Consider the following 13208-nt stretch of genomic DNA (forward strand, 5'->3'; position numbering starts at 1 on the left):
TGGGGGTGCTTAACTTTCTTCCAGGTGTATATATCAAATTTTATTATTTTTAATTTTTACTATAGAGATTGCTTTGCATTGTTAGCTTACTAAATGTATTTAGAGCTAATTTAAATCTCCTAAGCTGACTGAAGCTAGTGAGATAATACTGGGTTTACTACCAAAAATATTATTAACAGCAAAGGTACCTAATTAACACAGATTAATCTTTATAAGTAACAATGTAAGAAAAGTATACTTAATCATCTATACTCACAAACAGATTGATTTTTAGTCTAAATCTAAGTAGGTAGCGGTTCTGATTGAAAGTTAACATTAACACGTTCACAACATCGTACGCCACCGGTGGTACATATGCATGTTTTCTGTTGGACGTTGTGAGTCACCAGTGGTACACAGCATCCATAACATATAACTGTACCTCATATCTCCAAAGTCCAATATGAAGCATGTATTATTGCCACAGACGGCTATATTAAAGCTACACCTTCCATCATGTACCACTGGTGGAGCACAGATGTCATGTTGAAAGGACAACTGAAATAAAACAAATTTACATGATTAAATCACTTTTTATTTTAAAATTATATCTAGAGATTGGTATTACATTTTTCACTGTGAGTAATTGAAGCAAAAAAACACTAATTGAGACTTGTTTGATAAATAAGAAAACTGTTATGAAGACTGTAATACAATAAGGATAGAACTATTATCATCCACAGTTGGGATTATTTTATCTTTATGTCCCTTTATTACAACCATAAAATTGTGAAATATTCATAATTCTTCTAAAAAAATTACAAGATTAGGCTGAAAAAAAAAATTATGATAATTTCATTATTATTACTCAAATCATAGTGTGCACCACCAGTGGCACATGACATCTAAAGCTTAAATGGGTAAAGACAGGACATGTACCCATCAGAGTTGCACTCAATAGAAAGTTCTCAATGCAGTCATTCTGTCATAAAACATAACATAAAGCCATAAAATTAGCTGTATCTAAGGCAGAGTTAACAATGAGGTCTTATGTTCCTATTGCATAATTAGAGGAATCAATTACGCCATGAACGTGTTAACATTTGGGAAATCTTTTAAAATATGCTGTTCTTAATTTAAGATATACATGTTCCTAAATAGAGGAAAAGGACATCAGGGTAGATCAAATTAAAGATAAAGGAGAAAATCACGAATAATTGCCACAAGTTTATGGCATTTAAACTTGTTGACAGATAGGATGAAAGACTTACAGAATTAGAGGAAAGCTAGGCTGGTTGATAATGTGAAACTAACAACAATGATTTTTTAAGTATGTTAAAGGCGAGCAAAATAATGAAATTGGGATTGGGCCCTAAATGTTTGTTTTGGATATTCAAACAAACAAAGCTATTTGTGCTAGCCACCTCCAGTTGTGAACCACAAAGCCATGCCTGATCTGAGCCCATAAAGGGCATTGATGCCAAGATTTTTGTAGAAGACTATAAAGTGGCTTAGCTTTTAAATGTTTTCTTCTCTCCTCTTCATGTAAATTTTAATCCCTTGATGGTAAGTATAAAAGATGAGAGATTAAAATTAGAATATTAAAGCACCAAGATCAGACATGGGTTTCCTTAGGGTTTTTTTGGTGGTTCAATAGTTAGCGAGCAGGTACTTAAGGATTGGAGTTGTCAATTTAATGTTATTCCTAAAACTGTCTTGGAAATAATAGGCCAGTTAATCTTTCTTGTGTAATAGGAAAAATGTTAAAGATTCCAATAAAAGAAGCTTTGGAAAATCACTTAGCAAGATATGATATCATAAAAAGAAAGCCACCATGGGTGCATTTACCTTACTAATCTGTTATTTTTTTTTGTACATTACTTGTTGTCTGGATTATGGAAAGGGTGTAAACTTGCATGATGTTCTTAAGTGCTCAAAAAGCTTTTGATAAGTTGATCCACAAAAGATAAACCAAGACAATCATATCAGTAGAGGTTAATTAGTTAACTGGAATGTAGGGCAATTGGATGAGAGAAAACAAATGTTTTTTATTTATGGAGTCCAGTCAAACTGGACCCTTGCTACCAGAAGCATGCCTCATATTTCAGTAATTGGGCCTTTGGTTTTTCTTATTTACATGAATGATATTGATAGAGGCATAATTAGTAAACTAGTCAAGTTGCTGATGACATTAAACCTTTGTATTTTTCTCACAGTGTGGCTGGTTTATGGAACAAGTTGACATTGGCAGTAGTGGAGGCTGGCAATTTATAAATGTTAAAGAAGGAGGTTGATGATTCCCTGAAAAATGAAGGATGCATTTAACATTTTTCTTTTCTCATGGGTGAGCATGTAATGACAGCCTTGAAGAACCAAATGGTCCCTGGTCCATATATCATGTTTTTAATGTGTCAGAAATACAGTATTAGAAATAATTATGGAAACAGTGTATAAGATTGTATGAAAATAAACTGTTTCAGAATATAGCAACGTGTTGACATTTTGAATCCTGAATGGCTGTCATTCACCCACACCAGCATAATGTCTATGGAAGTACATTTAGGAATACTACTCCTAGCAAAAGTATGGTGAATACACTTATGGCTCCCAGGATAAAATTACCATGACAATCATGTAGAAATCAAAGTTCTTAAAACGTTGGTGATAGTGATAAATTGAGACAGTATTTCACGTTTCAGTAGGAGATGTATGGAAACTCTAAAGAGGGCATGTGAAACCAGAACTGTTATTAATAGCAGATGGGGTAGAAACTCTCAAACTCTTCAAAAGTGATATTATGTAATTCAGAATATGCTCTTTGCATGATACAGGACAATCCAGTAGCAATCTTACCAGCATAATAGCTGTAAGTACAGGTGTCAATTTTACTTCCAGAACAGTAACATACACATTAGCACAAAGTGGCCATAGTGAATGTACAGCTGCTCAAAAACCACTGTTTAGCATAACAATAAGTTTTACTGTTCTGTTTAAAGCACATACAAAATACAACTGTACTGTAAACTTATTCTTTTGTACTAATGATAGAATCACTATTTACTTGCACATACTCACTGTGACTTCTGCATGTGTATCACCAGTGTTTCCATAATTGTTTCCTGAACAACTTAAAATAAATTATTCCCATCTTTTAGACCCTAAAATTGTAAGAACAGTTATAATTATAGAAGATAAATCACTTTAATTAAACTATTTTTACAATATGCTTACTTACCATCTTCTGGAATGTAAGCCTGTCTCACTTTAGGTGGTGGTGCAAAAAATGAAAAATTAAATGATTTTGTGAGACAGTTTTGCCCATCTAAAGAGGGCGAAACTGTGATGTTCTGTGAGGTTGATGGATATGGTATGATGCAAGTAGCTAGCTTGTCTGGGTTTCCTTCAATGACAGTTTTTTCTGAAGGCAATTCTAGAAAAAAAAAATTCAATTTTATTACATAAAAATTAACTCAATTCGTTTTCTGATTATCCATTATAATATGTGTAACAACACTTGCATAATTGCTCAAAATTAATATTTTCCTATACTGAAAATATATGTCCCGTAGCTACTTACCTCCTCTAACAGTTACAGCTATTCTTGATTTGACTGCTCTCTAGTGTGCAAATTTTTGTTCACCACTAACTTTGAACTCCCACTTAATTCCACATGTATACCATCCATATGTTCAGCTGCATTTAAGCATGCAATAACCCTCCACTAATATGAGTGCAACACACCCTCCTACTTCTAATGCAGTTGAACTTAATCTTCACTTCAAAATTAGGCACAAAAACAATATTGGAAGTGGGGAGAATGGGTGAGAAGGCAAGTATCTATCAGAAATATATTTTCAGTGTAGGAAAATATTAACTTGTGATACGATTACTTACCTCAACTCACAGTTACAGCTATAATCCCACATTGAGCAAGTGGAGAGACTAGTGTAAAATTACCTAGATGAGCACCCTTCAAAACCATCTGAAGAGCACCCATAGAGTATGTCATCTCTATGTAGAAGAAACACACTGGTGAGAGTCTGCACTATATCTGAACCAGGTATAATCTTCACCCAAGTGAAGCCAACTAGTATTGTGTCACAATCAAAGGGCAGAACAAGTGATCCACCTCAAATTTAAGAAGAAGAGGAACAAGTTTAGAGTGGCTATGGCGTGTTGGACCATAATCAGGAGATCAACTCCATTCCAGACCAGTGGCATCAGGAAGAACTTGACTGGCAACTGGCAGGAGAAGGGTCCTCAACCATTCATTTCAGGTGTAGGAACCAGAAGGGAAGAAAAGCCTTCTTACTGAGAACATAAACCAACGTGTGTGCAAATCCAACAAAACATGGAACAATAAACCCCAGGAATGTACATCTGGATGACATCAGGAATGTGGAAATGCAATGTGGAGGGTCAATTCCAGTCCAAAAACAATCTGCATTAGAGATGTAACATTCAGTCAGTGGTAGGAGGAAGTTCCCAGCCCACTCACATGTGAGGACTTATGTTGCCTGGCTCAGCTCCAGGCAGCAAAAAAAGGAAGGTTCCCATCTGAAGGGGCAATCTGCAAAATAGAAGGAAAAATCCAGTCCAGACCAGCAGCATCTGGAATAAAACATCAGACCTGTGGCAAGAGAATAATAATGCCTTCTACACAGGCAGAATGCTTCTGCCCTATTCTCATCTGAGTGTAATTGTGCACACTCAGGAGGATTCCTCCATGATCCACCCCCCCACCCCCCCTTAGTGGCTAGGAGCTGGAAGAAGGGGGGAGAAACAAGTTGGAGAGTCTGAAGGACTACTTTATTCATGACAATGTTGCAATGGAAACTATTTTGCAGGGCTATTGTGAAGATAACTGATCATCAGATACATCATAAAGATATATCAGGGCAACATTAAATGTAATGATGTAGTGAAACTCCAAAATTATCTTAATATAACATACTCATCCTCTCTGTGTTTGTGTATACAAACACATATATATATATATAGTGTTTGATTAAATTTGATTAGTACAAAAGTTGTTTTTATCATTACAACTGTTTACCTCAAATATTAACAAACAAAACTCCCTAAAGTGGTTTTGATAAACAATCTTATAAACCCTTAGATTCACAGTAGAGCATATTAACCACTTGGCCTTGATTTGAGTACAAATAATAACATGAAAAGTATAAAAACATATCAATGATACTAGGACTACCTTATTACAAGATTTATAGAAAGCTCTCCCAAATACAGTTTTACTCCATAAAACACATGATAAGTAATTTGACACACTTTAGAATAACTAAATATTGATAAAGTTACCAGTTCAAGGCATAATATATTATACTGAACTCTTCTACTAACAATTGTAAACTCACTACTCACCAATATTGGTAATTAAACAATACAATGGAAGATTTGGAACATTTCCTTGCCTAAAGGTCACAGTTACTCCAGCAATACTTTCAGTTTGACCATTATAAGCTGCTCTTGAAGGAGTCATGTCATCATACCCCACTAGGAGAAAAAAAAAGTTAAATAACTTCTGAAAAATCTGTGTCTCTCAAGAAATACATTCAAAAACAAGAAATATATTAATAATGTCATAATGATTGAATGAGAAAATGTATGTACGCAAGAATTTTGACATTAGTCTACACCATTTAGTATGCATCCTATTAAATCTCAAGTTTTTTGATGAAAAAGAATCTTTCCCCATGAAAACATTACACAAAGTAAAATTTCATATCTAATAAGAATTTAAAAAATATTTTTTGTGATCATACATATCAACATCTTATTTTGGTTTAGAGAAAATACATATCTCAGAAAATTTGTTTAAATTACCAATTTTCTTAGAGGCTTAAGTAAAATTTGGACACTAGAAATGTAGGGCTAAAATAATACAGTTAATGTAATACAATTACATCATTTTTATTGTAGTCAGTTAAAAATTAATAGTTTGCTATATTTTTCACATGGCAGTTTCAAAGTTAGATATATTATAAATGATAGAACTTAAAATTCTTATGAAACTAGTGATAGAAATATCAATGGTTACTTCATTTAGATAATATAGGAAATAACATCTTACCATTGTCAGTGTATACCAAAAATAAAGTGTTAGCAGCAAATATATTTTTTCTATTCAGCTGAACTCCAACCTTATACTGACCTACAGAATGAAAGAAGAAGACATATTTGCTCATATAATATTTATTAATTTCAGAGTTTAGAGATCTCAAGCTTCTAAGAGAGGTATTAGTCAAAGGTTTTAACATTTGCACAGTTTTGAACTGAAAACATGCACATATATATCTTTATATTGTTAATTTCATTATCACAATCTGTTACTTTTATTTTTTTAAGTCATCTTACATATGTTGCAAACCACTAATTTGTTTGGAATTAATCCCACTATCATTCACATTTTTGAAATGTGACGTAATTTAAAGAATACAAATGTAGATTTACCGTATGTTATTGTTTAGTGGCTCTTAGCATGACTGAAATACTCAACAATTACTTTTCGCAGTGGGTGGTATAAGTAGCTCAGAGCTTTGGCTTCGAGTGAAACCAATAATGCAATACAATTAACTTTTTAAAGACCATGAAATAATTTAAATTGATAGATTAATTTAAACTTTTCCCATCACTAGGGATGGACATTTTTGCTTGTACTGAATAAATCATTACTTAACATGGATAGCTTCAAATTCAAGCAATAGGAGTTTTATTTTACTATTTTTAAAATATGTTAATTCATACACCTACCTGCTGGTAGTTTCACAATGCAAGAAACCACAGTGCCATTTCCTGAGCCTGTTACGTATGTCACTAACTGATTAGATTCATCAGTGTCTCCATTCAAACTAAACACACAATTGATACTTCCTTTAACAACCTTGAAAGCACCAATCAGCATAACCTTAAAAACAGTAAAAGTAATATTGATTCTACTTTGCTATCACCCTTAATTTACTAAAACATTTGATAATTTAATATATTAACTTGTAAGTAATGATACTCTTAAACTTGTATCACATGTAATACTTTATAGCATTTTCATTTATACAAGTTTTAACACGTTCCTCAGGAGCCAAGGGATGTCTTTACACTACAATTTGTTGAATATTAAAAGTAAGTTCAATCCAGAAACTTCAAAGAGGGTGCTTTTGGATGTCTCTTTTTGATACAACTTCGAGACAAGTTTTTGTTTGTTAATTGATAAATATTTAAGTGAAATGCAGCATCCTCATGTCTCCATACTAGCTAGTACTAAGGTCTACCCACTGGGAGTAAATTCAGTATATAAAGTCACATTCTCAGCATCATTAATTAAACAATTGCCAACCTTTTATGCTTCTGCTATCACCTTTTTATGTTTAGCTTTCAACTGATGTACAAATTATTTTACCTGCGATTTGGTAGTGAAGGTCAAGGAATCATGATAGTCAGCAGTAGGATGAGCAGAAAGAAATACTTTGAAAGTAGCTACAAGCATAATATTGTACTTTGCTTGCTGCACAATATCTACCAAGGTGGTTCTAAATGGTTCCTGAATACCTCTGTATGTCATTTGGAGACTTCTATGCTTCTTGTGCTTGGTCGTTAAGCTCGTGATGTGCTGATGGATTTCAGTCACCTTACCAATTCAAATCACTTTTCGCAGTGTGGGAAATGCCTTCTTTTTTGCCAATAAAAATGCCCAAAAAACTTCAGTTCCAATTAAGAAAAATCAGATTGGGTAGTTTTGTTTCTTTCAACATAAATGTCCCCCACTGGCTCGTGAGGTGCCTGTTAAATTAAAAGTATTCTTATCTCTTGTATAACAAAAATATCATCTGATATAGTTGTGTTAAAAGTAGAGGGAAAAAGTGAAAGCAGTTTCACAATTCTAAAGGCTATTTCTTATATTTTATATGCAGCTTATATGTGCATAAAGGTAGAAATGTGAAAATTAGATTCAAGCTTGGAGATTTTTTTTGTTTCATATTTCAAGCATTCTAGCATCAATGTAAAAGCATATGTTAAACTGTTATTCAAGAATCCTTCATAGACACCTTAATGTTTAAAAATGTTATCCTCTAATAGTTTTTTTATAGTAAGTGAATAATGAAATATACTGACAAATTGCACTGTACATAAAACAAGAAATACTTCATGATATTATTTTTAAAGTTAATACTATAATATACAAATATCTGAAAATAAATGTATATCATTAGAGTATTATTATTTAAGGACAATAAAAAACAAAGTTTAGAAATATATGTTATCTACTGAATAAATAACATTAAAAGTAGTATCCTAGTACTCTTCTATTGTTTTTATCTTTTAGACTCTATTTCCAATCAGAAATATGGTAAACTCAGAGCACACTACTACTACCTATACTACAGAAGTTGAAAATAGCTGACTTTAATGCCCTAACCCCCATCATTTAACATGGCTTAAGATTTGATAAATTTAATTACACCTTGATGGAGATATTGGCTACAATAACTGTAACCTATTATAACAATTGAAATAAAAATATCACTTTGTATATCATACTGTTGTCAGCCAAATATGTTTTACCTACTCAGACTGACTGTAACCTCACTCTGAATTGTAGAAAAAACAAAGGTTATTGCACTATCAACTAAAAGGCTTTAAGGCTCTGATACTGCCGGATTAGTTCTGTACATACTGTTTATTTTTCATGCTAACCCAAATAAAAATTCATACTCCCACTGTTTTTTGTGTTTTTATTTTATACCAAATGCACATACCAGTCTTACTTTAAAGCCCAAAGTAATTTGGTTTTATGACCCATAAGAAAACATCAAGCTATTCATGTCTGAAGTGAAAATTAAACTTAAATATAACACATCAAAAAACATCATTATGCCTGTGTTTGTTCCATCAATTATGCTTTTATGACTAAAGAACTAGCAAGTCTTAGTCTTTAAAGGCTTCACTTTAGGGAATAAAATATATTTCCTGTTGCAGAAATAAAAAAACAAACTTGTATGTCACTTCTGAAGTTGAAGAAGTTTAAAATCCTGAATTTTAATATTATCTTATAAAAACAAACCTTTTTTAAATAAATTAAAATTTTTCTATAATTAGAAAATCACATTATATTGAAAATAAAGCAACTCTACTTAGTGAATACATAAAAAATAATATGCTGCTATATTTTGGTCTGGAAAACTCAAATATGTCATAAGTGTAACTTTAGATTTTATGAGTTAAAGTATAGTTTATCAATACACTATTCCTTCAGCAAATAACTGTAAAATAAGTTCAGATCTTTTGCAGTTAATTTTCTGACTGGTTTAATTTTACTGGTCAGGTGCAAAAGGTCTAGTTGCTTCTTGATGTATGAGACAATATACAATATAATAGGCTTGTTTCTTAACAGAAGAGATAATCTAAGTTGAACTCACAGTAGTGTCAGTCATATTGAGTGCTGCAACAGGAGATACACTTTGTAAATTCACACAGGATTTCCCTTGACCATTACATACACCACAAGCATCAAGCTGTCCATGTCTGGAATGAAAAATTAATTATCAATATAACCCATTACAAAACATCAAGTTGTGAAAGCCTGAAGTGAGAAATTACATCTCAATATAACCAATTGGAAAACATCAAAATGTCTATGTCTGAAGTGAAAAATTATATCTCAACCAATCAAGTTTATTACTAGGCTTTCAGCCTGTTGGAAAGAGGTTGTCCTTAATGATATATATACATTATTTTTTCCTTTTTTTGCAATTATATTAACTAAATTGAAAACAATTTGAACAAAACACCTATAAATTATTTACACAATTTAGCTCCTTATTAATTATGCTCTAATTTCTTATAAATGTTTAATATTTACATATTTATGTTATGTATCCAGAAAACCCATTCAAAAGCATCAAACTGTCCATGTTTGAAGTAAAAAATATATAAGTATTAACATAACAATACAAGTTATGTAAGCTACAATTGTTATGATTTGCAAATCATAATCTGTATGATTTGTGTGCAAACATGTTGTTAGTAAATATATCGCAGGGTTACAGGTTGATAAAAACGAGTGCAAGGCTGATTGCTTCTTGCACATTTAACACATGAGAAGCTGCTGTAAAGCTGAGAAAGCACTATCATCCAACCATGGCTCGTCATTGTAGAGGGTTTTTACCTATTGTAAGTGCGTATGTTTTCATATCAAAATATCATAACTGTCCCGCAAAACACGTGCATAAAACTGGAAAAATATTTCAGAGTGAATACAAAAGAATAAATAAATAACAGAAAACATCCTAATACAAATACACTCAAGCAGAATATCTCAAATAAACATTTCCACACAAAATTTCAAACAAGTGAACAGAAAGTACAGTTTAAAGTGTACAAGCGTGAAGATATCTTCTTGAAAAAGCTTCTGAGTTTGAGAGTTAAAATATTAATGTGAAGTTTGTTAAACAAATTTTTTATTTTATTTTGCAATATTCATGTAACTATGAAAATTGATGTAAATGTCAAAACATTCTTAGTTTGATGCCACCTTTTTTGTTTTGAATAACTATATATTATAAGAAGGTTTAATAATGGAGTAGGCAGTTTGAAAATATTTATCAAACTACAAAAATTAACTCTAGTAATGTAGATATTTTCATGAGCTAGTAAGTGACCAATAAATTTTAAGACTTAAGATTGATATAAAAACCAAATTGCCATGTAAAAAAAAAAAAAGACATGAAATACTCAAAGTAGGCTTCTCTCTTGTAGAACATATATACATATTTTTTTCATATATATATAACAAAGAAAATTATTACCCATTACAAAAACACGGTTTGCTATCCCTTTTACACTGTCCACACTCATCTAAAACTTCAGAGGAAGATATATTTGATTTTCCATCTACACATTGCCCACATAATAATTGGGCTTTGGGTATGTGATCACCTTAAAATTATAAAGAAAAAGAATTAACAAATCTCAAAAATCACTAAAACAATCTATGCTTATATAAAACTAATAGTATTGTTTTGGCAAATTTAATACTTTTCTTAATACTAGTAATTATAAAACGTTTGATATTGCAGAAATAACTGTATTTAATCCTTCTGATAAAATAAAACATAAAATCCAAGTATATTAAATAACTGCTAAACTAATCTATATACTATAATCTAATATTTATAATCACAAAAGCAGTTACAATATAATAATGTAATTGAAAAGCTTATATTGCTATTGTAATTATCTATTTAACAAGTTTAACTGAATTAGTTTATTCATGAAATTGTGGGAACAAATGTGTTAAAACTCCACTACACACACAGTGACATAAACATGGCATTAATAATAACAGTAGCATGTTACTATATATTTTGCTTTTTACAATCTCATTCCTGCACATAACTATATACAACATATAGGCTGCTGTTGTAGTCACATAATGATTACCACATACACACTTTAATATATAATGACACATAAAGTAGACACTATAATTATACTGACACACAAAGGACACACTGTCATTGTGGTCAGTTACTGCTAATCGTCAACATATACACAATATACATACAATGACCCACAAAAGTACACACTATACATACTGTTACGTATCTGCTTGTTTGTTAATTTCCTGGTATAAATTCTTCCCGAGGAACATCAGCGATACAAGTCCTTTCTTACATAAAACTAGTTTATTCTTTCTCAATACAACTTTCCAATACTCAGAATTTCCACAGTCACTTTCACTTAAACACATGCTATAATTCACAACGATTCACGTACTTTACTTATGGTCATTACTGCTCGCTTGACTCAATTATCTGTCTCTATTACTCTCTATCTGCAATTATTTGCCAGGCTTATATACTAAAATAGAGGGCACCTGGAATAGACTACAGTTGCCAAGAAATGGCAACATCCTTTTAGAAACTCCAGCGTGCATGCTTCCAGCGTCACGTGACTTCCGCTGTCGCAGCACTGCCCCTTCCTTAGTATTGTTCATCCCGAACAATAGCCACTTACATTAAACCAATAGATAATTAACAATAACTTGATTAAATGTACAGAATTCACAAACACAAAATTACAATTCAACAAAGTATCTTAATTTTATGGGACGTATCTTCTGTACTGGTCTCCGTCTTGTTGATTTCTGCTTCACATGGGGTTCATCTGCTCCATCAGGATATGTCCTATTATCGGTAACAGCCACATCAGTGGTAGTAACTTCATTAATGGCTTCACTGTTTCCCTTCTCAAAATTGGGTAGAGGTTCTTCTTTGACAGTGGCTTTTTCAGGTGACACGTCTTCAGCAGAGTCATTTGTTCCGTTGTTGACTTCATTCCAACTGAAATGTCCTGAACCATGATAATGCCAAAGCCTGTTGGCATGCACCACCTTTGGCTTACCTAGCCGACCACATTTTATTCGGAAAGTCATGTCTGAGAGATGATTCACTATGTCATATGGGCCTTCCCATGGAGAAGACAACTTAGGAGACTTCCCTCTGGTCTTCCTGGGATTATACAACCAAACCTTGTCTCCTGGTACAAAGTTGACTTCAGTAGATCTCTTATCATAACATAGCTCCATGGAATCAGCAGACGTTTTCAAGTTTGAATGCACTTGATGGTGAATATCATCCATCCTTTTAGATAACACTTTCACGAACTCTGACACATTTTCAGGCAACTCTTTGTAAGGTGGGCGTCCTGTTTTCAGGTCCACTGGCAACCGAATTCCCAACCAAACATCAGCTTTGATGGAGTGTATCCAGTGGCTTCATGCTCTGCTGTTCTATAGGCCATCAACAGTGGAGGGAGTAAGACATCCCAGTCATTTTGGTGGCTCTTACAAAACTTTGCCAATTCCTGTCCCAGTGTCTAATTGTACTTTTTTACCATCCCATCAGACTGTGGGTGAAGTGGCATACCAAATCTGAAGAAGAAATCACTAATAGCCGAAATTACAGTTGTAGCTTCCTGATTTGGTATTGCATATGCCTCAGGCCACTTGGTGAAATAATCCATCACCACACAAATGTACTTTGTTTCCTGCACGAGTTTGGGGCAAAAGACCAGCAATGTCAATGGCTACTCTTTCCATTGGTGTGCCAACTTGATATAATTTCATTGTAGCACGTCCCTTATGCTTGGGTCCCCTTTTAGCACAACATATACTGCAGGTCCTGCATCATTCTTCCACATCTTGCCCCATACCT

The 13208-nt window shown here is 32.8% G+C and overlaps 1 protein-coding gene across 1 annotated transcript in view; it reads right to left on the reverse strand.

Annotated features, from left to right (window-relative positions):
• LOC111087726 overlaps positions 1-13208 on the reverse strand; it is a gene marked incomplete at its 5' end in the record, with an annotated part of 57976 nt that overhangs the window by 38370 nt on the left and 6398 nt on the right. Inside the window, 6 exons of the mRNA XM_022395356.1 lie at positions 3215-3409; positions 5362-5493; positions 6071-6151; positions 6751-6904; positions 9411-9516; positions 10800-10929. Of these exons, the coding sequence (XP_022251064.1) occupies positions 3215-3409; positions 5362-5493; positions 6071-6151; positions 6751-6904; positions 9411-9516; positions 10800-10929 (798 nt within the window). The remainder of the gene's footprint in view (positions 1-3214; positions 3410-5361; positions 5494-6070; positions 6152-6750; positions 6905-9410; positions 9517-10799; positions 10930-13208) is intronic.

Source organism: Limulus polyphemus, unplaced genomic scaffold (genome assembly GCF_000517525.1).
Source record: "Limulus polyphemus unplaced genomic scaffold, Limulus_polyphemus-2.1.2 Scaffold2532, whole genome shotgun sequence".
Lineage (NCBI taxonomy): Eukaryota > Metazoa > Arthropoda > Merostomata > Xiphosura > Limulidae > Limulus > Limulus polyphemus.